The 26,588-nt window shown below is 45.1% G+C and overlaps 4 protein-coding genes and 1 pseudogene across 4 annotated transcripts; 3 read left to right on the top strand and 2 right to left on the bottom strand.

Moving 5' to 3' along the window:
- The first annotated feature begins 2,243 nt into the window (after nucleotides 1-2,243).
- On the top strand, nucleotides 2,244-9,368 carry LOC105569793 (annotated as a pseudogene).
- Nucleotides 9,369-9,697: 329 nt separating this feature from the next.
- Nucleotides 9,698-19,044, bottom strand: LOC105569663 (CKLF-like MARVEL transmembrane domain-containing protein 4). The gene is made up of 5 exons (XM_012026301.1): nucleotides 18,800-19,044; nucleotides 13,277-13,437; nucleotides 12,279-12,452; nucleotides 11,685-11,783; nucleotides 9,698-11,354 (listed from the first exon to the last, which is right to left on the bottom strand). The coding sequence occupies exons 2-5, from the start codon at nucleotides 13,409-13,411 to the stop codon at nucleotides 11,220-11,222; spliced, it is 543 nt and encodes a 180-aa protein (XP_011881691.1). The 5' UTR covers nucleotides 13,412-13,437; nucleotides 18,800-19,044; the 3' UTR covers nucleotides 9,698-11,219.
- A 109-nt stretch (nucleotides 19,045-19,153) lies between these two features.
- On the top strand, nucleotides 19,154-20,133 carry LOC105569662 (ATP synthase subunit beta, mitochondrial-like). The gene is made up of 3 exons (XM_012026300.1): nucleotides 19,154-19,183; nucleotides 19,301-19,402; nucleotides 19,942-20,133. The coding sequence occupies exons 1-3, from the start codon at nucleotides 19,169-19,171 to the stop codon at nucleotides 20,113-20,115; spliced, it is 291 nt and encodes a 96-aa protein (XP_011881690.1). The 5' UTR covers nucleotides 19,154-19,168; the 3' UTR covers nucleotides 20,116-20,133.
- A 433-nt stretch (nucleotides 20,134-20,566) lies between these two features.
- LOC105569661 (non-structural maintenance of chromosomes element 4 homolog A-like) lies at nucleotides 20,567-23,153 on the bottom strand. Its single transcript, XM_012026299.1, has 7 exons — nucleotides 22,945-23,153; nucleotides 22,777-22,869; nucleotides 22,382-22,512; nucleotides 21,671-21,782; nucleotides 21,197-21,493; nucleotides 21,005-21,126; nucleotides 20,567-20,771 (listed from the first exon to the last, which is right to left on the bottom strand). Exons 1-7 carry the CDS (start codon nucleotides 23,048-23,050, stop codon nucleotides 20,712-20,714), a joined length of 921 nt encoding a protein of 306 aa, XP_011881689.1. The 5' UTR covers nucleotides 23,051-23,153; the 3' UTR covers nucleotides 20,567-20,711.
- A 1,183-nt stretch (nucleotides 23,154-24,336) lies between these two features.
- On the top strand, nucleotides 24,337-26,347 carry LOC105569659 (FIT family protein CG10671). The gene is made up of 2 exons (XM_012026296.1): nucleotides 24,337-24,412; nucleotides 24,452-26,347. Exon 2 carries the CDS (start codon nucleotides 24,512-24,514, stop codon nucleotides 25,700-25,702), a length of 1,191 nt encoding a protein of 396 aa, XP_011881686.1. The 5' UTR covers nucleotides 24,337-24,412; nucleotides 24,452-24,511; the 3' UTR covers nucleotides 25,703-26,347.
- The last annotated feature ends 241 nt before the right edge of the window (nucleotides 26,348-26,588 follow it).

The following is a 26,588-nucleotide window of genomic DNA, read 5'->3' as shown; positions in this document are numbered from 1 at the left end:
AAAACTTTTTTTCAAACTAGCACCGTTTCTGTTGCTTTTAAATAAAAATTCTGAATCGAGGTTCGGGACATAGCGACACTCGTATAGATTAAGGATCTTTTTGATTTTTGGTTTCAGGTAAGCCCGAATGATAATTTTGACACGCCATTCGAACGGCGTAGAAAACGCATAATTAAAAAATCGTTTAAATTATGACACGAATTTTTTTGTGTTATTTAAGAGCGCCCTAATAAATCCCAGAAAGATTTATTTCATTGTATGGCGTATTTACTGAGAAAGAAATTGTTAGAGATAAGCATAGTGTTTGGACCGTTTAAGTGGAATGACCCCTTAATCTTTGTCGATTTTACTTTGCATCCGTTAGCTGTCGTCAACTTCAATCGCAAATATAAGAAACAGATATAGACAGTATTTTTCAGATGAAGATACTATCGCATTTTTAATCTCTTTTAACCGATGGTAAATAGTGATTCTAAATAGAAAGCAGCTCTTTTTATATACTATAAGCCACATCGATGTAGCCGCGATGCCAATTTTCACCGATTCTACCTTGTGCCAATTAATTATTGACACAGCTAATCGTAAATAGGAAAGTAATGTAAAAAGTATTAGAATTCTTCGGGTATAAAGAGAGAGTACCGGATAGAATGATATTGGCTGTCGCCAATTTTCGATCTTTCAGCTGCGATAAAAGTTTACTGCAAACGGAAACCAGTTTCATTTGCTAGAAAGAACGATTGTAACTCTCGCGCGGGGCGTAAAGTTGACAGGATATTGCATAACTATTACCTTCCTTCACATCCATACGTGTTTTACGTGACGGTTGACTAGTCATCAAAGTCCGCTGCGACAAATTGTTCAGCTCGTGCCGCGACAATCTCCCAAATCGTTTTATCCCCGCGAGATCTCTATTGCCGATCGTATAACGTTCGTGCGGATCCTCGGAGAGAGACGAAAGCCAATACATCGCACCGCCAATATCCAACGTTGAGAGTGTGCCATGGGATAGAAATTTTTTGCATGCAGCGACTGACAAGGGATCCCTTCGGTTGCGCATCACCTCAATTAGCGATCATCGTTTCCACGTGTCGCAAGATCTCTCATCAATCACCGCCGTGACTTCTGACGACAGAGAAAATTTTAGCGATTGTATCGCGTCTGTTTAAAGTACACAGCAATAAGCGACAGTTCGCGGCGTGATTTGATGACGCTGCGTGCGCTAGTTGTGAGATTTCGGTAGCCATTATCGAGCCATTCGTTTTGTGTAATCCTCGTGCCGTTCGGAAACAGTCACGTTTATTAGATAGATGATGCTATCAGCGACCCACCAATTATTCCGAAATTTCGCGTAGCTATACCTTCCACTTTATTATGGGTTATTTATGACAAGAGTATAAATGTCATCTACTCTCTACAAGTCAATCAGCGGATTATCACTGAACATTCACTGTTACAACACCCTCAAAAAGGATTTCTTACTGAGACAAAAATATTCTTGACGCATTTATATTTCTCGCAACTTCATTTAGTATAAAAATAAGACAGTATCAAAATAAAATCAATAATTCTTATTCCCCTTTATCGAATTAAAAAAGGTTGACTTACTATATTGAGACAAGAGTAAGTTTATATATTCTTGCGTTTAAAATAAATTTTCCCTCCATCTTACAACGCACAAAGTTGGCACCACGATATTCGACAAAAGACGATTCGCTAGATTTTAGAATTTTTCATTTAAGATTAAAATATTCCTCTCTCTATAATAAATACGATTGGCGCTATATCGATCCTATTTTATGATACATTCAAGTGTAATAGCATTGGGCCCGGAAATTTTTTTCTTTGGGTAAACGCGCCGATTGTTGTTGCACGATTACGTGATTTTCACGTGAAATCGTAAGAGAAAATTCTCTCCATGTGGCACAAAACTGGTACGCTCGCGACACGCGAATAATCGAAAGATTTCACAACGACCCGCCCTTTTCTCCATCGAGCAACGCGGGACTGAGCCCGTGAGGAAGATCGGAAGGGGTGAGTCGAGGCGAATTGAAGCTGGCGAGCGGCGGTGATAATTCACGTTGAAATCTGACCATCTGCGCGGCGCGGCGTCGATCTCGCGCGGCGATCGACGATCCTCGCGGGCAAGAGGAGCGTCTCCTCCGCGAGACCGCGGAGCGCCGACGAGCGGCGGGGTGGTGGATCGTTTCGCGCCCGCTCGCGGGCGCGAGCGCGGAACACAATTCCTGGACGGGCTCGGATGGAAAGTTGGCCTGCGTGCTGCCCGCTGGCCGTGCCATAGGAATTTAAACGGGGATATAAGTATAAGAACGCGGAGACGGGGAGTCGTTCGCGGTAGTGTGAGGCACAAACGCGCCACGGCACCACACCCAGCGTGCCCACCGTTGCGACAGCGAGGGACAACGACAGGACCCCGGCCATGCGCGTCGCGGTGATCGTGAGTACCCAGCGCGAGGCGTCCAAGTGTGTTCTCCAACCGCGTCCCCTTGTCCCGATTGCCGCCTGCCACCCCGCGAAGATTAGCCTATGGGGATTTTTAAGACGTGAGATTTGAGAAAGTGACCTATCGAGGAGGACGATCAACTGCGATTGGTCGTTTTCTTAAATCTTACGATCTTAAAGGTCCCATCGTAGACGTCGCAGGGGGTTTAGATCGAAGGGGTCTGTTCCACGAGCTTGAATTGGCCTCGCGAAATCTGCGTCTCTCTTCTCGGATCTCTCTGTTCTTACTCTCGCATCCCTTTTTTCTCCGACGCTGTACTTCTCACGTGAAATTAGCCTTCTAATCTTTCCCTAGAATAAAACGTGGGGATGTACTCGTGAAAGATTTACTGTATACTTTTAGTTTAATCGAAGAATTCAATTGATAATATTCATGGGTTGCGGGTGAATCGACGAATTTTTTAATGCGTCGATCAGTTCATTCACAAGATAAATTCGCGTCTCAGTTCTTATTCGTCCTAATTAGATATTGTTTACATTGTTTGCAAAAGCTGTATATTCTTTTTCTTAGAATATTCTTTGTAATTTCTAACATATATAGAGGAACGTCCTCTATTATGAGATAGCGGAATTTCTGCTAAATTAATAGGCGCATCTGTTGGCTCCACCATGAATAATTTCTTGCCCTTGGAGTGAAAGCTGTTTAGTGGAAAATTGATTGTTAGCTCGTGTAATCGTTGCGAGAAACAGATTTGCGATTGAATTCGGACGTTGAACACCTAGTTAGAATCCTCTCTCATAATTGAGGACTTTCCTCTATTATTATTACGCTTAAATGTCTTTAAAGGCATGTGGCTAATTGCACATCTCCAAACACATAGTCGCACATTTATTTATATTGCTAGCGATATTATATTACTCTACGCAGTCAAATCTTACATAACGCATCTATCGAATATCTCGATTACGTAACATGGCATTTTATTACAAACGCGTTATAATTAACATCTGTTGACTCTCCCTTTCGAGCCACGACACGAAATAAATTACGTAACGTTCAGTTTGATCTTCGGATGCGATATTATATAAAACAATGCGAACGACAAGTTGTTCGCGCCTTCAAGAGATGAATCCTTTTTTGTCGCGGCGCACATTTCTCTCCGCGTCTCTTTTCGGGCGTACACCGTCGCACCGCGCGCGGACCCCACCTGTTTTCATCACTTTCATCTTTTAACCCTCAAGTGGCACGGCGAGATTTCAGCGGCGCGAGTGGTGCCAGGCTGTGCGACGGATATTTAAATACCGGCGCCACGAGTATGTCAAGTACGCAGAGAGCTCGAACTGATAATTCACGTGCACCTTTTAAGCGAAATAGTTGACGGGGGGAGAGAGAGAGGACTGTTCCAACTGTTGCAACTCGATTTACGCAGAATGTTCGCTTTTGCCACTGATGAATTGCTACGTTCTCTAACCTGCCATTTCTTTAAACGGGAGGGAGAAATTCAGAGAGAAACAGATAAATAGACACATGCATTTACTGAGCATTCCTTAAAAAAAAACTATTAGGGGATATAGCAGGTCTTACCGCGAATTTCTTGGTGTGTTCCCAGCTCGAGTTGCCCCGCGGAACGCACCCCTTTCTCGCACGTACGCGAGAAATATTCTCTCATGATTCAGCCCCTTCGTCTCACGCGAGAAGCGGGAGGCGAGTTCGACATTGCGAAGGCCGAAAATCGACTTCGGCGAGCGCGCGAGTGAAAGCGCCCGGCGAGGAAAGTCGCGGACAGATTATCTCGTCGTATTCCGCATAAACGAGTCGGCGCGCGCGTGCCCCGACTCGGAACCGGCGCGACGTAAGAAACGAATTCGCCGACTCGACTCGGCCCTCGCCTCTCGCACCTCGCCGTCCGTGCATTCCAACGTGGTCGCACCACGCGAAGTCGTTAAAATCTGCTTAATGCACCGTTTCTGGTCGTTACGGCACGGTCATTCGTTTCCACGGATTGCCGATTGGACTAACGTTAACGATAACTCGGGCTCGCGATGTAATTCGGTTTGTGGGCCCCGTAACAAAGCTGGCTTTAAACGACCTGTATCAAAATTCAGGCCAACATTTTATTTATAATACCGTATAACACGGAGAGATTTTTTGGACATTTATAAGTGAGATTCTATCTTCAATTCTTTAATTGTATCGACTTTAATTGTATCAGCAAGACATGTAGAGGAAAGTCCCCTATTATGGGACAGGCTCCTAATATGAGACAGCGGGGTGTCTGCTAAATTATTAGACGTCATCTGTTGATTCCACCATGAATTCTTTTGCCCCTGGAGTGAAGTTTGTTTAGTGGAAAAGTGATTGTTAGATCGTTGTGAAAAAAGATTTGTCATTAAATTTGGACGTTGAGAACCTACTGTCTCATATCAGAGTCCTATCTAGTTGTCCCAATAGGGTTCGATATTTCAAACCAAAAGCTTGACAGACTTCGCTGCACATCCAGTGAATCCCAGAGGAAATCTGATTCGTCCATTTTCTAACAGACGACTGGTTGGACCTACCAGATTTCTAATTAGCGTACAATGGACTGTAAACAATTTTGACTAATAATAAAACGAAACTGGAGCACATCGCGGACGTGTGTCTATACGAGAAACTGTAGTACGCGAGGTGTTTTCAGATAAAAAAAAATCAATTTCACCTATCCGGTTACATCATGTTGCAACGGGGGGAAAAAATGAAAATTATTATTTAATCGTTTCTTCCTTCGCCTCACGCGCGCCAACAAAGTGGAATTAATTCGATTCCGCGCCGAGAATAATGACGAGAGTGAAACAGCCGGCGGGCAGTTACTTAAATTTCCACCCGCGCGTTTCTACTTTTCAACGCAGCGCGCGTAACCCTCCGTCTAACTTTTCGCACTTGTTGTCAACTCGGCGAGCCGGTTGACGGCGGTCGTCGTGCTTAAATGTCATGCCGATTAAACGGTTACGCGCGTTACTTGCGCGCGATGCCTGCGCGCGCGCGCAACGCGCGCGGCACCCCGCGACTTACGGCCGCGAACCGAATCACTTTCTCTTTTCTCCCGAGCGCGAGACGAGGCCGATTTTGCGTACACGACCGGCACCGGGGCTGCCCGTAACGCGGGGAGCGCAAACCGGAATAATGCCGCGCGATCTGGAACGTGCTTGGCGTAACGCGTTACACGCGCCCGTTGCCGTTCATTGATTCCAGTATCGCGATATCGCGCGGAGCCTTTCTTCTGTTTTTTTTTTAATCTCAATAATGATAATTATTAGCGTGGCGGCCGCGCTGAAACGCTCGTGCTCGGATCCCCGACGGAATTATCGGTGAAAACTCGGAAAGAGATTTAACGACCGCTATCGGTAGCTAATACGCTTCGTTATTTTGCCTCGGTGAAATCACGAGACACGAATCGCGGATGATTGGTATGCGATTTGAAGAGCGCGGTAAATAGTAGTTCATTATCGCGTTTCCTCCGAGAAAATCACGAGAGCTCCGATACGGGAACGCAAGACGTTAACGCGCGACGTAGCATTGCGTCGTAAAGCTCCTTTTTCCGCGAGTATCACGTCGATTCTCGGGGAACAGCGGTGTACGTTCGATTAAACCGAAGACCAGCGGAATTTTTTCCGATCCCCGGAAACCTAATTAAACCTAATTAAGGCTCGGTTTCACCGACGTTGCTTAACTTTAAGCTTAGCTTCATTCGCTCTTTGTTTCTCTCCAACTGTCACTGTAGAAAGAGACGAACGCGAATTAAACCAAGATTAAAGTTAAGCGACGTTTGGTGAAATCGGGTCCAAGTATTTCATATAGTTGATGAAGTAACTCGGGCTTTGTGGCCCGAAAAGCAAAATCGAAGATAGGATAGACCGAGGCGAATCGAGTCACTTTCAGTTCAATACCTACGCTACACTGTAGACAATGTGCACGCACTGACTCTTGCCTTAGGAGCGGCGGAGAACTCGCGCGCCAGAATAATAAGTTTCGATCGGAATGTAACAAATGTAGTCTCAATTCTGTGATCCGTTTCGCCTCGGTTGATCCTGTCGTAGAAAGTTACAAGAAGGAAACCGAATTTCTCCACAAATCGTACAATTTAAGGAATCCTTGTGTTGCAGTTCTTGGCGTGCGTCGCCGCGCTCTGCACGGCGCAGAACCAGGACGGACCGAGGGGGGCACCGGTCCCGATACGAGCGACTCGCTATCAGAGATTACCACCCTCTCGACCAGGCGGCACCGGACCGGCGTTTCCGAATCAACGATTTCGCCGACCGATCTCCTTCAAGTGAGACACCGATCGTCGATCATACGGCGATGATTAATTACGCGCAGAGCTCGGGAGCATTTAATAGTCGATGCTTGAGGCTTGCCTTAATGAATTAATTTTGACAAGATTCCTTTCTTGCGTTCATCTCCTCTTAAACGACTCGTCGATACACGTGAGATATAAGTCGACCGATCTCCGGATAATATAACTTGATCATTAATCATACACTTAATCCGAATGCGAGATAGTCGATTAGATAAAGGAAGACATTTTCGGGTATACTTCAATATGAAATGTCTGACGATTTTTGTGCCTGTTTACGACGCTACGACCTTGTTGGAGCATTTAGCCACGGTGAATATAAATAAATCGCGTACTAACAATGTTCGCGTAATCCGCGAGCGAACTATTCGAGCTATTGGAAAGGCAGGGAAACCAGTTTGGGCGAAGCGCATATCTGTCCGAGGGGATACAGAATGAACCTACGTACGCACCGTTGTTAATTAGTCTAACGGGCCCCCCCGAGTTTCGTGCAACGTCCGCGAACGTTGCACCAAGCAGGAAGTGGCAGAATTACCGACGTGCATTTGAGAATAGCCGGATTACGCAATACCGGCGTGCGAATCTATCACTACTGGGCAGGCTTGCAAATCGAGACAAGAAAGTCCGAATACCGTTCCACGCGAGCGGCTCCGCAAATATGTAAATGCATGGTCTAACGTTGCAACCGGTAGGGAGTAAGATAGTCCTGGCATTTCCCTGGTGTTCCGCCCCCTGCGTTTTTCACCTGAAAAGTAAACTACCGCGTCATTTAAAAAGGTATCTGATACGATCTAGCAGCGACCTGAAAATGCTCAAGAACTTCCGAGAACTACGCGTAAACGTCCCCGCGTGACGCACAGACACCTATACCAATCGCCAATTGCAGAAACCGCTAATGACCGTTAAAATTGCAGGCCCCGTGGAGGCCCAGGCGACGAGGCGCCCGGTGCCCCGTTCCGCCCCGTGCGGCCGAACTTGCCGGTAACCGCGCCTTCGTTCGCGCATCACGTGAAGCCGGTGAACGAGGAGCCCGAGGAGGACGACAACCTGTCGCGCGACATCACCCGCGAGGACGAGGACTCGCGCGACCAGAGCCAGGAGGTCAGGAGCCAGGACAGCGAGGAGGATCTGAGCGAGGAGGTGCCGCGCGCGGCGGCGAGTCCACCGCGGCCACCGCCACCGGCTCCGGGACCGCTCGCGTACCGTTCACCCCAGACGGTGACGCCGACGAGCGTCAGGTTGAACCCCGCGACGCCCCCGCCGCCACTGCCGCCGCCCGTTCAGTACCGCCCGACACCCCCGCCGCCGCCGCCGCCTATCCAGTACCGGCCGACGCCGAAGCCCACGAAGGCCCCGAGGAAGCAGATCCTCGACGACATCACGTTCCAGCAGCCCATCAAGCCGCCACCCAAGCCGGTGAAACCGTCCCAGGCTTACGAAATCCGCGGCAAGAAGCCGGTAGCGCAGGTAGGTCCGTCACATCCTCCGAGAGCGCGAATACAATTTCTACTTTATTGTTTCAGCGTCGACCAGGGTAAGCTCTTATATCATGTAATTAAGTAATTTTATGTAATTCGATAGCAATATGTAATACGAATCGCAAGTTACGCGGTCGGGGCCGGTACAATTTCGAGAGTACGAAAAGATCGATAGAGTTTTGAAATCGAAAGGTGAAAGCCGGAATCATCTGGCCGTCGTGCTCCTTTTTGTCCCGAGATAACGTCGCATAACTCATAAACGCGGTCACAGGAAACCTGTTCGCGCCCGTTACGCAACGGTCCCCGGTCGAATTTGCGAAATGACACGCCCGGTGTCTTTTCACGCGTTATAAACGAGTCTCGAAACCACCTCGGACGATCGGAGTTCCGAATTCTACCTTGTACATGAATTACACAGATCCTTCTAAAATAGTCTCTAACACGCCGAGTTCGTAATACGTCGGTACATGATCTACGGCAGACAATTTTCTCTTAGGAAAAATCCTTCAATGTCCAATAACGAACAATATTTTGAAGATCATCAGACGATATCGGCAGGACAATGCCGACGGTTCTATCACGTGGGGCTTCGAAAACGACGACGGATCGTACAAGGAGGAGACGATTGGCGTGGATTGCATAACGAGCGGTAAATACGGGTACATCGATCCGGATGGTATCCGACGCGAATACACGTACGAGACCGGGATCAGGTGTGACGAGCAGCAGCGAGAGGAGGAGGAAGAAGGCTTCGTGGATTACCAAGAGAACAAGCTGGTGCTGCCGGACGGGAAGACCATAGATCTCTCGTCGATGGGCAAGAAGCAGGCGCGCCGGCCCCAGTTCCAATACAGAAATTAAGGGTATTCGAGAATCGCACTTTGTACATTCGCCATCGCCCTTGTCGCGTTTAATGCCTAATTCTAACTCGTTACGTAAAATCATACGTTTGTTAAACTAAACTATAATTAAATAAATAAGTTAAGATATCGAAAGGTTAGCGATATAAATAAGATAATACGTAATTCTATATAAGATTATTTAGTGTAAAAATTAGGCTTAATAAATAAAATAATAAATCAAGATATTAATATCAGCTTAACGTGATCGTATCTCCAAAAGCACATTGAGCTCGAGGCAATTCTCCATAATATAGTTCGCTATGTTATAAAAAGCACTCGCTTAATCTAAATACTTACTCAATAGTCGTCGTACAATATTCGTCAACATGATAGAAATAGATAAGATTACATAAGTGAAGCAACTGAAAACTTTCGCGTGATGTAACGGTACCCTATCCTTATCGGAAATTCGTTTATAAAGATAACTCGTGATTGTAAAGATGTCCGGAATATTTCACGGATATGTTGACAAGATCCATCCGTCCCACATTAAAAAGGGATCGTCAGCGAATCGAATTCCACGTCCAGGAAACAACAATCAATTATTTATTTCGTTGAATACATTTACCGACGTTGAGACTTTTATTCCGCCGATCATCATTATGCATACTAATATCCTCGTCAGATCTCCCGTCAGATCATTTTTAACTAGACATTGATACAAGTGTATACCGTGTTGTGTACATATCGATTGTATACCTGTAGAGATTCCAGCCTGAATAAAGGTAACAAAACTAATAAATATGTACAGTTTACGCGAGTCGCAACAGAGTGTCCACTACGCTTCGAGTACATCGTAACAAATTATTCTCGTTTGTGACATAGAGAAAATCTCGTGGGCGTCATTCCGCGAGATTACGCGTACCGCGTAACGCGATATGATGATCCGATATGATGACGAACGCGGCAAATATGTTCGTCGCGAGCCAAGTAACGCGTCTATTATTTGTGTATATATATATATATATATATATATGCATATGTGATCACGCTACATTATTTTCTTGCGCTCCCCTGTACAATTGGCGCAGTCGCAGCTGCACTCTTAATCCCTTCCGCTGTGTTAGGGGCTTACAAAGAGCAATATCGAACGATCTAAGAAATCTATATGACGGTCTACGAAGGCTACGCGCACAACGATAACGAGGAAAAACTCTTCCTTAATTTCTACACACTTCGTTCTTGCTTGCAAATGGCCGAACACACTGCATGGTCATTTTATACAGAAATATCGCTCTTCATTAAATTCATTCACATGACGTATACTCAATTGTTTCTCTTAAATCAAAAAATCTTCAAGTCGTGAATAAAGATCGACGAAAGCAGAAATGTCTCGTTAGCGGAAAAGCGCAAACAATCGCTGAAGATAAAATTGACCGGTCCAGTTGCGAATAAGAAAGCCAGAGGATGAAAATAGAAACTAGCACTTGCAACGGCACTAGCTATCGCGCTAAAATACGCCCGAGCATCGTTTACCACCACCACGATGCCTAAGCGTTGCCTCGGTTTCCAACAATAATTTAAGATACGGATTCAACAACGTTTATAGACTTGTTACGTGTGTATAGATATATATATGTACACATACATGATCGCATAAATAACAGTCGATCGAAAGCAAAGACGCGGCGAACATTATTACAAAATGTTAACAATCGTTGTTCGGCGGATGACGCGTGTACGCGGAAGCCGCGTCGTCCTCTTCTTACTAGAATGTAAGTTAACGCTACGCCGTGGTGTAGATTATTGCCATGTTACAGAGTACAAAAGAGAGAGAGAAAAAGAGACGAAAGGAAAGTCGAGTGTACGTGCGCGGGCGTGGACAAACGAGCGTATGCACGCACGAGCACGCGTCTCGAACGCGCGTCGTGCGTGCCGCGTTGACGTTTCCACGTGAGAGGAACGTACGAGAGAAACGCGCCGGGATTACAAAAAGGACTGGCCCCGCACAAAGGTAACGATATGTTGCCGATCGATCGATCGGTCCGGTCGAGATCGACCGGTGTGGTCCATTCTGCCGTGGGCCCTCTTCCGCTTCCGAATACCTAATACGCCGGGCTGGTGACGGCTGACACTTGTTTCGGCGTGTGCTGGCCCTGCGCCAGCGCTCCGCTCTTCGCCGCTTTAAACTTCAGCCAAGCATCGTAGCCGTACACCACCATTGCGCAAAACCCGAAGAACTGCAGACAGATCTCAGTATTAAACATCAGAGAGCTGTATCTGTTTGCCTATCACTTTAATGAAAAGAAAATACTCCAAACAGCAAAGAAACTTTAAACAGTTTGATATGCCTCTTTGCTGATCATGTTCTCCTGATACTTTGTCAGTTTCCGAGAGTCTCAATTTCCGTGATTTGAATTTTAAAAATCTGGGAATTATAATTCTTCAAAATTTAGATAGTGCCACCTCTTTGCCTATCATGTTCTCCTGATACTTTGCCAGTTTTCTAGATTCTCAATTTAAAGTTTGAAATTCTCATAATGCACGGTATTGTACAAAAGAATCCTTACCGCGGCCACACCAAAAGCCTCCGTGTAACGTGCATAGTCGGCTGCGAGGGAAGCGGCCAGCAGGTAGAAGACGGTCCATATCGTGCAGAATATGAATTCCTGAAATTACACGCGTGTCAAATTACAGCATAATGCAGGGTCACGTTTTCGACGCAACAAGAACTGGGGACGCAATTGGTGAAACGCACAATCCGCCGAGACGTTACGCGACATAATGAGACGCGCCTACGTAATGCCATACGTAACCTCGGCATTCTTAAAAGGTCAGCCTGATTACGAGCGATCTTGGGCACAGCATCGACGGCGACCGCCCTCGTTACGAACGCTCGCGATCGATCGTTCACCCGTGAGTATAAAAGTCCGCGCGCGGCGGGTCGATTTTTACATTCCTACGCGCACAGGAACTTTCTAGCGGGGCTTTCACTCCCTGCTCTTGTTATTCGCATTATACCAGTGTATTATCGCATCGACAACCTGTTCTCCGTACTGTACTTGCTCCCCATTTGCGTTTATTTTAAGCGCGCCTTTACGCAGGCGAGATAAAGGATCTCGCGAAACGGCCGACTAACGGCGCGCGCCGCGAGAGCGACTTACAATTTTAAGCCACGGAATCCTGACGAACTTCTCCACAATGTGGAACAGATAGAGTACGAGCAGGATCCCCGTGAACCAGAAGCCGCCCATGGCCACGGTATTGAACCATCCTCCCCGGCTGTGGCTGCTGTGAGTCGACACCGTTATGCATATAAATCCCAAGAGGTTTAGTACCTGAAAGAAGACCCCGGCGTGATTATCATTCATGAAAATTCCCCGCTGCCGAGCAGCTGAGCGAGCATTGTGCGCACAAATACAAAGCTTCGCCCCGCTCCTGCAGCCGCCGTGAGAGATTTGAGAATCCATTACCCGTAACGCAACCTTGGCTGCCTCGTTACCGGCCACCGTAATTCTACAATAAAATTCACGACAGACACGCGCGGTTTCGTGCGCAATATTTTAACGAGCCAAGTGTGGATCCGCCTCAACAGCTCTTCTGGCTCTTGACAATTTTCCAACTGATTAAGATTTTTATCTGCGAAATCCTTTTCTTTACGCGGTTCAATGGAAGCTCGAATGTGATTGTGAGGGCTTTATACCGCACGATTTAGCACCTTTCGTGCCTTTAACACGCTGGACTTTAACGATTAAAGCCAACGGCACACGGTACTATTTTTCCTACTGGATTGCTTGCGAGAACCAATAAGGCCTGGTTTCACCAACGGCGCTTATCTTTAAGCTCAGTTTAATTCGTTCTTTATCTCTTTCCAACCGTTACTTTAAAAAGAGACAAACGTGAATTAAACTAACAATTAAAGTTAAGCGACGTTTGGTGAAACTGGGCCTTAAGACTCAATCCTGATTGGTTCTCGTAAGCAATCTAGTAGGAAAAATAGTGCCGTGTGCCGCTGGCTTAATTCATGACTCGGGATCTCTCGTTAACGATCTCGAAGCTTACCAAGCTTGCAGAGCAACTCGAATCGATAATTTCTCGCGAGAATCGCTCGGCAAAATTGCTGTAAGATCGCACGAGCGAGGGATAAACGCGCGTCGCTCACCACTTGGACGATCTTCAACATGCCAGGCAATGTCCTCGCATATGACGGATCGAACCGCACGTTGGGCTGAGTCGTCGTCGTCGAGGTCGTCACGGTGGTCGTGGTGGTGTGCTGCCCCGGGAAACCTTGATCCATCTTCTCCGGTTACTCTAGAACTGTAACTGCAACGACAATGGACACGTAGTACGCGACGTGCTTGTATTCACGCCTTGCTCTTGCGAATCGCCGCCACCTCGTTCGACACAACGACGGCGATTCCTCGCAGGGGCGCGTCTCAAGTGGAACGGTCGACCGAGCATCGACCGGGCGGCGCGAGAATGAGGGGGATGAGGAAAATGTGGACCTTAAAATAAAGACCCGCCGACGCGGTGGCGTTTGTCATCCGCCGCGCGCTCGATCCGCGAGGCGGATTCGCGGCCTCCGCCGAGCGTCTTGAACGTCTCGAGAGAGAGAGAAAGAGAGAGTCTCTAGCTTTCCCCACGAAGGGCTTATTTCGGGAAATTGGATACGTGCAGTGAAGGAATCGATCCTCGATTTAAACGTCGTAAAGAGCGAGTGACATACGTACTTTCTAGACCGGCCGCTTGAGACGCAAAATTATTTCTGCGAGAAAAACAACATGCGAGGGACGTGCGTATGCAACTTGTACGTCGGGGATGCTCTCGCGCGGATGTCGGAGAAAATAGCACACGCTCTGATATTTACTATCGCATCCAGCGCGCTATCGATTGTCTCCCAAACAACTTGCCGCCTGTTTATAACTGAACGCACGAGTCGCGTCTCGCGTGGCTTTGTGCATCTGCCTCCGGTTGATCACGACTTCCTTGGGAAGCTATTCTCTTCTAGCCTACTTCCGATGGCGACAAACCGATACGATCGCTCGGCCACCTCGTCGTGAGCATCCTCACAAATCTTTTGCGTCGCGCGTGTCTTCTATAAGAAATATTAAGTTCTTGCGCAAATATTATTTTACTAAATAAACCTCTTAGAAGCCAGCCTGGTTGACCCGATGGGATAAACCGCTGAAGGCATCGTGGTGTACAGATTTGCGGTATTACTGGGCATTGCTACACCGAGAGACCCATTTTGTCAACTAAATTTTGTTTTATTCAACAAAATGGGTCTTTCAATACTGTACATGATTTTGGTCAGCGGTTTACCCCTCGGGTCGACCATCATAAACTCTTCGATTTTTTATTAATATTTTTAAATGAACGGAGAGAGAATTTTTATGCATAATTTTCTTAACAATAATCCCGGAGCACACTTCGTTTATCCCTTTACCGATTTTCTCTGCAGCTAATTTCGTCGGTCGGATCACCATTTGAAATGCTCGCGTAGAAAACAACGCTATGGTTCAATAAAGTAATATATAAATCGCAGGAATGTCTGAAAGTTTTAGCAACGCGTTCGGGCATCGATCGGCACATACACGAAGGACACACGCACGCTCCACCTGAACACGTGACTCTTCCGCGCTTCCCGCAATTAACGCTCAATTATTATGTGAGATCTCGCGCGCGGGGAGGGGGGAGGAAGGGGGACGCCGGAGATATGGCACTCGGCGATCGACGTCATGGGACGGGGAGATGAAAAGGCGGATCGATTACGGCGGCTATCGTGCAGGCGTAAAAGGCGTAAACGCGCGCGTCTGCGTCGACGATAACGGATGATCGGCGCGGCGTTGCCGAAATTATTTTCCGAAAATCCGCCGTGAAACGACGGGGAAGGATTCCTTTCCTTGGATTTTTCTTTTTTCAGCGGAGCGCGACCCTCGAAGAGGAAGACTGATGACGGAGAATGACCCCGTACGGGCCAGTTTCACAAACATCGGTTACCTGCTAACCGAAGAGATTCTCTGTCTCTTCGTAAATAATAAAATGGAAAAAGATAGGGTATCGACTGAACCCTAGTTAACAGTTAACCGATGTTTGTGAAACTGGCCCCTAAACGCTCAAGTCTGCCTTATATCCATTTCTACCAACGCAGTTTAATCCCGGTTCAACTTTGTATCTTTTTTCTAGTCTTACGAATTAGAAAATATATAGAAAGGAGAAGTGCCAATGTGAGCCACAGAATGAACGGAACTCGGTTCTCACAATGCAGAAACAGAATTTGTCTTTAATGTAAACGTTTCGACCCTCCTTCGGGTCTTCCTCAGTAAGACTCGTTTAGAATAGAGTTTAACTTAGGAGGTCAGAGCACCATGTGACTTCAGAATCATTCCTCTATATGCGTTAATATCAGTAGATCCCTAAATGGTCCCAGACATGAAGAGGACTGAATAACTCACTTCGACTTTGAGACCGTAACAACGGTGTTAAAAGGACTGTGACACAGCAGTATCGAACAAGAAGAAACTTAACAATAATAAATTACGAATTAGAAAAAGATAACAAGAGTGAGAGCACGTGTCCATACGCAAATGACTCCATTTTTTTTCTCCATTCGAGTTTTGTCACAAAGTAGGTACCAAACGAAAGGTCTCGGTCAAGCTGATTGCAGATATGTCGGAGATGTCGGGCTCCAAAGATTCCAGTCCATTCCAAACAAATGGTTGGTGCCTGTCCAGATAACTTCATCGCTTACGTCCTCGGAATTTTTGGGAGCCCGACATCTCTGCAATGTTTAAATAGGTCTGAGACTGGACATATCTGCGATCATCTTGACGAGACCTTTCGTTTGGTGATCCACTTTGTGACCAAAATCGTATACGGAAAAAATGGGGCCGACCTTTTCACTCTTTCCTCCGCTGTTCTTCACCGAAGGCTCGCCGCTGCGAGCTAATGGAGAAGGAGCGGTGCCTATCTCACTCGAGAGATCGCGCGAACCTCTCTCGAAGATGCTCTGGGGGCTCGGGTTAGAGACCGGCGGCGTCTCGTTTATTATGTCACTCGGGACGCGTGCCGCGGGAATTACTTAATCTCGCAACGCGTGAGGTCATCCCGACTGGAAATAGACGGTGACAGTTCGCGGCGGCACGGCAGCGCGAGGTGCGGCCGCGCACGTGGTCGTTAAAAGCCTCCCACGACGCGGCTGGGAAAGACGCAAGTGTCGATGATTTCGGCAGATACACCGCGTTTTCTCGCGCGTACGTAGGAAGTCACCGAGACTTACCGTACCTAACTGTATGATAAGGGATTATATTACAGTAATTGTCATGCCGTTGTAACAAAAAGACAAAAGTTAGAAGTTTTAATAGCTCGATACGTGCACAGAATGATTTCAAAGCAAAGAATCGATCGAGTATCGGAGGCCCTGGGAAGTTAAATTATCACCGTCCTCTGAAACGCGACGCACGTTAAATGAAATCTTTCGAAATTCGCGTGTTAAAATTCCTCGCAGTGAATTGCTGATTCGCATATTCCACATTATTGCGAATCCTATACTTGATCTCATCGATGAATAATCCCGCTACACTGTTATTCATGCGTCACGAGTGCAATGCGTAACGCGAATTCTTTTTTGCCGTCCTCGGGATAAAATTACAGTGCGATTTATCCGGGCAATCCAGCTCGGTGGCGGAAATGGCGACCGATTCAGCAGGCAGAATCGCTCGCGGCGTATAACTTCTAACTGTATAAATCGTCGTGCCTGCGAGTTAATCCTCCATAACCGGATTTCTTTCGCTTGTAAAGAAAAAACAACAACTGCCCAAGTAAATGAGTGAAGCAAGCAATTTATCCAAGTAGGTAAAAGTAAAAAAATTAAATGGACAATTGATTAAATCGCCAAGATTTAGAAAGCTCGCAATTAGATAAGCGATAACTTCCAAGTGGTTACTCGAAGATTAAGTTCACCCGAGGGGTAAACCGCTGACCAAACTCATGTACACCAATGCCTACCAATGTCCAGTGGACATTACTTTATCTTATCATCTTGTTTTACCTTATTTTATCTTAACAATGCCCTAGCAAGGCCTAGTGTCCAAAAAATGCCCACACTAGGAGACCCATTTTGTCGAATAAAACGAAATAATTTGATTGAATCTTTGATTGTTTGCAAACAAGAAATTCAGTCGAGTCGACTGAATTTTGTTTCATTCAACAAAATGGGTCTCTCAGTGTGCAGTAATGCCGCAAATCCCACAATGTCCTCCGCGGTTTATCCCTCGAGTTAACCGGAGCCTCGGAGTCCCAGGGGCTCAATCGCGAATCTTTTCCTCCAAAAGTGAAAGATTTCATTGAAGAATTTCACTGTTCGTCAATGGAATTTTTCACCTTTCACGAATTCACGCTGGAGGAAAAGATTCACGGTCCGGCCCCCAGGCGAGAACCGCGGGATCGGAGTCGTCGAAGAAAAACCCGCGTCTTATCGCGCGGCCGCGGGGAGATATCGGCGCGAGGACGCGCGTGTGGGTGGAGAATGAACGTCGCTGCCGCGACGAGACGCGGGATGCGAATCTAACGGCGCGACCGACGCCGATGGGGTTCGACGGACGCGACGCCATATCGGACGCCCCCCGGTGCCGGGGATCGATCTCCGAAGATCTGGCTCTCTCTCCCTTCCGCAACGGCGCGGCTCGCGTAGCCGTGCCGGAATTTTCCCGACACCGTCGATCGACTGCTTCAGACGCTCCGCGTCCATTTCATTGTAGATTGACTATAATTTTGACTTATTACTTCTTATCCTTTCTAGCCCCAAGAAGTAGAAAAAAATCATTCGAATCGAAACTGAAGCTAATTTACATCGGAGTAAACCGCTGACCAAAATCATGTACACCAATGCCTACTGATGTCCAGTGGGCATTGCTTTATCTTATCACATCCTATTTTATCTTGTTTTACATTTTCATATTCTTTATCGTGTAGTCCTACTGTGGCCGTTGTATCGGATAGACGTGCCTTCTAACACAGTTTCTCCGTGCGATATCCAGAGACTGATGCCAACGTTTTTAATATCACAATTTGACTAATTAATATACATATATATTTTTTATTTCCTTGAAAAGGGCGCAGTGGGTAACAATTATCACGGATTAATCTAATCTTGTCCCAAGGAGTATCTCGTCTTAATCGCTCGACGATGCCTGCCTGATCGCGCTCGATCGACGCCGAATTGCAACGTAAACAAACGCGTCGGCCTCTCCGCCCGCGGAGGAGTCCCTTCCGCGTCGCGCACCCGCGTCGTCCTCGTTCCCGTTAATCCTCGTCGTCCAAGTCGACCGTGGAAAGCTGTCAACGCGGGACTCATCGCGCCATTCATCGCCACTCGCGGCGGGTCAGCTACGCCCCGCGTCGCTCTCCCACGTTCGGGCGAGGGGAGGAGGAGGACGGAGCGCGGCCGTCCACACGTCGAATTAGCGGCGGCTATCGACTGGCTGCGCCGCGCGTCGACCCGCGAGCGAGCACGTCGACGATGAGCGCGATCGTCGGCGAGAGGCCGAGAGGACCGGGAACGTGTACGCGCTACTCGCGCGGCCCAATTCCGGCGCGCGCGCGCGCGCGCGCGCACGATTGAGCGGCGACGACGACGATGACGGCCGCGAACGCGCGTCGCGGAGCGACGAACTTTTGTTGTTACCTGTTTCCACCTGTTACTGGCTCCTCTCCGGCTCTTCTCTCTCTCCACCTTCTTCTTCTCCGCCTGAACGTCGAGTTCCGCGAGTCGTCGCGACGACGCTACACTTGCACCTTCCTCTCGTCTTTCGGCGACGGGCTGTAATCTCAACGGCGAGCCGCAAACAACTCCGATCCACAATCGTTGGCTCGAATCTCCGCTCCGCGTCCCGGCGTGTGTCGCAGCGTTTCCCTCTCCCCCTCTTCCTCCTACCGATCGTTCCTGTCGGGATAGCCGACCCTGGAGTACGCGGAGACGAGACGCCTCGCGTCGACGGCGGGAGAGCCCGGGAGATCAAGGTGGACTCGCGCAAATGAGTTTCGGAACGCACCAATGTCGCGTACATGGGTATGAGCTTGGAAACTTGGTTTACCTTATGCAGGATTCACACTGGATTCGAACGTACGATCATATAATATCGCCCGTGGTGTACAAAAGATCCTCCAGGATTATAAATCACTACAGGATATCATTGCAATCTTGGGTATGGACGAATTGTTAGAAGAAGACAAGCTTACGGTTGCGCGCGCGCGTAAAATACAGAGATTCTTGTCCCAGCCATTCCAGGTAAGAGAAAGTTTTGCGCGCACAAATTTGATACAATCCGTTCTCTGGAAATTGTAATTCCTAAAACACAGCTTACTTTCATAAATTATTTTGTCATTTATTGTTTTTCTTTATTTTCATTTAAATTGATGTTCTTCAAGAGATACAGTGTTATAATTTAATTTAATAAAAGTCTGACAATGAGTTAAAGTCGCGATACATTATTAAATTTATTATCAGCTCAAACTGTATTTCAAGACGGAAAGTTATCGGCGCACAGTTTTACTTGAAAAAAAGGATGTATAACGAAAAAATATCACTAAATACTAAAAGATCGGGTCTAACCGTATAAAGCGTTTCTGTTATTTATAATAATAGTCAAATCCACTTATTACTATTCAAATTTACGACTTTTGTTTAACATTTTTCTACAAAACACTCTCTACAAAATTTCCTGTATTATGTGACGTGGTAGAATCAAAGTTTAACTTTTTGTTGAATAAGTTACTGTTTTATTCACACTAATTGCACCATATAAGGATTCGATCATATCATTCTAGGTCGCTGAAGTGTTCACTGGCCATGCTGGTAAACTAGTACCATTACAAGAAACCATCAAAGGATTCCAGAAGATTTTGGGCGGAGAATTGGATCACTTGCCAGAAGTAGCGTTCTACATGGTCGGCCCAATTGAGGAAGTAGTAACTAAAGCAGAATCATTAGCCAAACAATAAAGTAACTTACAGTCATCGTAAAAACGTTAAAATACTATATTGAATCATCTTTTATTTATGAAAGCAACCTTTTAACGAAATTTGCATTTTATCATTTTCATTATAAGATTTAAAGAACAAGTATTAAAAGTATTCAAGTAACAAAGTATGAAAGATAAGCGAAAGTACATAAAAAAGATGTTAATAAAATCTTTATCGCAATATATTGTAATACAAGATTTGTTACCGTAATTATTAAATTTAAAGGGTTGCTTTATGTTTTACTTTTTATTACAAAGGCTCATAAGAAATTAGAAACATTATTCAATTTTCTGCATACATTAACATACACTACTTCTGGACTATCTCTACAGATCTAATTAATATGATTGAGTTATTACAAAATAACATGTACTGCAAAATCACGATGTATATGTTAGATATTAATAAAAGTTTTACAAAAACACAAATGTTTATTACATATCTTTATTTGAATAATTTTCAGTGGAAATTGTGGAAAAATAATTAATACAACATATAATTGAACTTATGCAACATCACAAATACAAATTTTAACAAAATCATATACTCTTTGTATTGATAAAGAACGTTAATAATTATTTTCCTTCGTCAAAATTAATCATTGCTTGTTCCAATCGGTACGCCTTTTTTAATATCTGAAAAAAGACATTTTGATTAACTTAATAATTTTAATTTTGCATATTTTTTCTACAATTTTAATATGCTTAATAAATTTGTTCTCAAATTAATAAGTTTGTTACAGAATGCACACTAAGCTAAATATTTATAAAATAGCTTTTATATATGAGTTTAAAAAAGTAACAGAATTTTATTTGTTGAAATTGATCGAATTTTAAATCCAATAGCTCTTTCAAGGAATTGAACTTACTCTCCATAGTTTCATGTTTAATGCTGTGACATTCTGAATATTTATTCTATTGCCAGATCGTTTTTCTTGCGAGTTCGTTTCCTTGCGATGATTAGATGGTTGTACAACAAGACTTCTACGATCTAAAAATAATCATTGAAATTTGATAATAAAATTATAGAACTACTTTTGTTTGAATAGAATAAAATATACCTTTTTTCAATTTTATTACTCCATCTTTTACAAGGAACGATATGTATAACATGTTTCTGATAGTCTTCCCAAAATCATGGGGATGCAGAATTAGTTGAAAGAAATCAAGCGATTTTCCTGTTTCCTTACAGTAACATGTAATTAACTTTTTAATCTTTGTCACAGTACGTTCCACACTATCTTCATCTTTTGCGTTTGCATTTGCTACTTTTTCAGGTACTGTCATTGCAGCTTGCAATGCTCTCTGCTCAGGTTTCTTCCTAACTATTGTCTTCTTCTCTAAAGGATCCAGTGTGCCTGAAATAAAAATTACAAGAAACTTAGCCTCTTGACATGAATAGGTACAAGTTTAAAATTATTTAACAGTGCTGTCTATAAAAAATATCTAGAAACATAAATAAATACACACGAGATTAATACTTATATAATAAATACATATTCTTTTGTTTTCAATGTCAATAATTGTAAACAGACCTAATAGTGTGTTGCTATTAGCAATTTTTTTAAACAGTTTTGTTACTCGTCTTTCTAAAAGTGACCAGTTTGGAGATTGTGCTTTTCCTGATGTTCCTTGCAAATGTTTTACCTAAGACATAAATTCGATAAAAATAATTATATAAAATATAAATAAAAATGCTTAGAAACAGCAATACAATATATTTGAAATAATTTTAATATAGATAATGTACACCGCCGGCTAAAAATTTGAGACACATAAAATTAAAAATATTTCAGTGAAACACTATATACAAATTTAATTGCTTTACTCAATATTTTTTTCTTAATTTGAAAGTAAATAAACACAATTGTAGTTTATATTAATCTTAAGAAAATGGACTACAGTTATAAAGCTTTTTTCTCCAAACTGAGATGTGGAACTATCTTGGAAAATGGACAGAAAAGTCTTGTATCAGAAAAACAGAAATTAACTTGTAGCAAGATTACCTAGATTAGTAAAAAAGCTGATTAGATACAAGAGCCACTTGGATGAGAAGTATCTAATATTTTTCATTTTGCATTATAGAACCTTCAAATATTTAATTGTTATTTCATAAAACGAATAAAATAATAAAAATTTGTCAAACTAATGTATACATTTGATTCTATTTAATAAATATTTTTAATTATGATCTCAAATTTCTGACCAATAGACAAATATAGATACATAATCTTCAGCAAATCTACCAATTTTTGTGAAAAGTCGACATAATCATAGTCACTCATTCTCTCAGCCAATGAAACAGTACACATTTTTAGCACTTTGGAAGATGACGTCATCATTTGTGAGTCAATAAACACCTCCTGCTGATTAGACACTACAAACATAAAAAATATTAGTAATGTAAGAAAAATATTGATATAGTAAATAAAATAATATATATATATATATACTCTTAGAAAGTTTTAGTTTTTAATTAAAATATTTATTCTGGCGTATCATTCAATGCATAAATGTTTTACATTATATGTTGAATTTGTATATATATATAATACAAAACTTTGAACAATACACCAACCGGTCTAGTAACATGCAGGATTGCAACCGAATCTGATGAGAATCTGAGAAAATATATCTATACCTTTTTCTTGTATGCTTGTTTCATAAGTAACACGGTCGACTTGGTTTATGGCTTCATCTAGCTTATTTATCGTGGAATTATTGACCACTTCCTCTGCAAATTATTCACTAATTAGTTGTATGTATAGATATAAGGCAAGAAGATAAAACTTAATAAAAATTTTTTTACGTAAAACAAGGGTTTGCTGCAAGGCACGCTTCAGACAATTTTTACGTTCCTTGGAAGACCTTGTATTGAAAGAATTAAAATCCGTTGAATTCTTGTTGTTTAACATTTTGAGTAAATGTTTGAAATATCAGCACTTTACAACTTCTCCTCTTTCTTTGGCACACAAATCACCTACAACGAGGTTAACAGCTGACACGACTAAAGCCAACGGCACACGATACTATTTTTCCTACTGGATTGCTTACGAGAGCCAATCAGGACGCAGAGTTTTCGATCAGGTGACTCAAAGCTGAATCCTGGTTGGCTCTCGTAAGGAATCCAGTAGGAAAAATAGTATCGTGTGCCGTTGGCTTAACCAACGTCGTAGTCAAGGGGTCTGTTCTTTATTGCTGTAATCCTAGGGTCTGTTCTTTATTGCTGCACTCCTGAACTAATGCACACTTGGCTGCGTAGACGAGACTTTATGCTGGGTCCACAATGAGAGTCGTTTGCGTGAAAGAACGATTTCATTTAAAATCGTTCAGTTACTTACGTTATTACAGTCATCAGATTAATAGAGCGTAGAATCATTTAGGATACGGCTCGAGACGATCTTAAACACAAGAATGTCTGTTTATTTAATTTTGTATTCGTGTTCCTTAAATATTTCGCACGATTCTTGTACATTGAAATGTTCAAAGGACTTTTGTAAGTTTCCCAAATTATTTCACCCTGGAAGAAAACTTTGCCCATTTAACTACAGTGATTTATTTGCTACACAGACTTGCTTTATATGATTTATACAGACTAAAGGCTACTGGATCCTTACTGGATCCTTAGAAAAAATAATTACCTATCTTTGGCTTCACCTATTTCAAAACAGTCATTTAAAACTGCGTCTCGACGTCCACTGCCTGTACAGAGATTCAATCGTGAATCTTTTTCTCAAGCGTGTTTCCTCACGAGTTCATGCTAGAGAAAAAAACGATTCACGATCGAGCCGTTGAAAATCTATAATACACGTGACGCGTGAATCGTAGATTTTTAGCGCGGGCAGTGAATATCGGAGCACGTTAGGCGAACAGAAATACGCAAGTCGCGATGGTCTACGTTCACCACGTCTACAGTTTGCCCACCGTAGCCACATGCCACATGGGCGAACGTCATGACCGTCATGACTCATGAGATTTGTTTCTGCGGTTAAACTTGTGCACTTTCCTGCTCTCTTTCCCCGCAACGAGCCTAATTGTATACACCTGCCTCGCTTCGAGTGCAGGTAGTATCGCATCGGTGCAAAGACCTACATCCCACGCTACGGCAGGCATCTGGGTCTGGGAGCAAAGGACATCCATGGCACGCACAGTAACGCGGAGAAACGAGGTGGGGCGAGGGTCAACCAGTGGATGACGGAGCGGATTGTCCGGAGGTCGTGGTAGCCGGGGGACCAGAGACACTTGGAGCAGTCGGCCCCGAGCTGGAGACCCCCGTGGTACGCAACGGTGCGCGCGTTTCTCACTCGCGAGGTTAGCCCAGTGCGATGATTGTAGGTGACGTCGAGCGTCGATAAGCGAACCTGCGAGGCGCGACGATGGCGACGGGCAAGCGACGTAGCATCCACACGTCGTCCGGGAACGCCGGCGCGTCCGGCTACCCGAGCAATGGGCCGCGCTCGAGCCGGATGAACTTCCGGCCCAGCGGGGCGCAACAGGAGGACCGCGGCGGCACCCGACCGACCGCGGCTCCGAGCTCGATCGGCCTCATCCTGGTCACCATGCTGCTCCACGTGTGCAAGAAGTCGCTGCTGTTCGACACGCGGCTCAAGGTGGCCATCTACTGCGGCACGATATTCACCGTCTCCCTGATCGCGGACTTCGTCGCGATGCCGCGCACCTACTTCTCCAGGTCCGACAACGCCCTGAATCAGTACTTCGTCAAGTGGGGCTGGGGCTGGCTGCTGTCCATCCTCGTGCCCTGGGTCGTCCTCACGGCGCACACGCTGGGCTGTGGCCGCCGGCCGCTTCTGCTCAAGCACCTGGCCCGCGTCGTGCTCGCCACCGCCGCCTGGCTCGTCTGGACAAAGCTGTTCAACTACATCGAGACCAACTACGGCAGGTGCCTGGGCACCCGCGACATCCTGATGCAGTCCAAGGCCAAGTGCCTGCAGTCTGGTAGGTTCTGGAGCGGCCTCGACATATCCGGGCACACATTCATCCTGATCTACTCGAGCCTGATCCTCGCCGAGGAAGGCTCCTCCCTGGTGGGGTGGGAGGGCATCAAGGACCTGGTAATGCGGGAGGAGCACACGCGATCCGTGCCGACCGAGATCAGCACCGGCCCGTTGCGAAATCTCTCCGACGGCGACCTGGAGTTCCTGAAGAAGGCGCACCGGGCGCTCACGCCGTATCTACGCGGCCTCTTCGTGGCGATGACGTTGCAGCAGCTGCTGTGGGACATCATGCTGGTGTCGACGATGCTCTACTATCACATCATGATCGAGAAGTTCCTGGGCGGCGTGGCCGCCGTCGTTACGTGGTACGTCACGTACCAATGGTGGTACAAACTGCCCAAGATCGGCCTGCCGGCGCCCGGCGACGGCCTCTTCAAGTACAACGAGGTGAAGGCGAATCCGGAGATGACCGCCAGGGTGCGACGCAGCACATTGAACGGCGCCAATCAGCCGAGGTTCATGGGAATGCCGATCAGAACGATGCAAGAGACCGCGGAGCCGAGCCCGTCGTCCAGACAGGCGGACCTCGACGTGCCTGCTTCGAGGGGGTAGAGACGCATCGCCCTCGACAAACTGATCGCTCTCACCGTCGGGGATTCGCATCCCCTTGGTAGTTAAACGCCTCACGATCGCGCAGCGTGGACCATCTTTTACACAGGGACCGAGTACTCGGAGAATATCTAGATATATGTTTCACAAAGAAATTTCCAATTCGATACTTAATTTTTAATTCGACACTTGAACAACTGAAGCGTCGCATCGAGGACGGATGTAACATGTATGGTATTTAATTAAGTGTCCAAACATAGGTCTCCTTAATATGCTTGAGTACAAAGGTCGAGTCGAACGTAAGAATTATAATGTCGTCTGTGAAGGTTGCCTTCCTTTGGCTTCCTACTCGTAAGCAAAAAGGATTACAGGCACCCGCGTATGCACTGGGACATTGTCGACTTGGGGTCAACGCGGAGAATCGAGCTGCTCGAAGCAGCTTCCAAGTTATTTAAACTGCTTTTAAGTTATTTATAATAGAATGATAAATGGGAATGTACGCCCTGTTTTTCTGGTTGTTGGATTGTTGTTAAGAAAAAAGACACGCTTATTGTTACTTCTGCTTAACGTTTAAAGTCGGTGTCTTCGGTTACACACTTCTGATTTTTGTTTTGTAACTTATATTTAATAAAGTCTGTTATTAACAAAGCGTTCGTTTTTCTTAAGTTAACAAGCTGTTCACGACATGAAATTAGCGTAGCGTCTATATAGCCATGCTATTACACACGGAAGGAAAGTACAAAATATATATGGTTCTCGTTATGAAATCTTGCTCCCCTCGCGTGTAGTACAATCATTGCATTTAAGAGAGTATGTATTCTTTATAGGTTTTAAATTATTCTTCCGCGCCGTTAAACGGAAGATTGTCTAATATCGTAATTCACTAATC

This window comes from Vollenhovia emeryi, unplaced genomic scaffold (assembly GCF_000949405.1).
Source record: "Vollenhovia emeryi isolate VEMERY1.0 unplaced genomic scaffold, V.emery_V1.0 DF939123.1, whole genome shotgun sequence".
In the NCBI taxonomy this organism is placed as follows: Eukaryota; Metazoa; Arthropoda; class Insecta; order Hymenoptera; family Formicidae; genus Vollenhovia; species Vollenhovia emeryi.
This window is presented reverse-complemented; position numbering and strand designations above follow the sequence as displayed.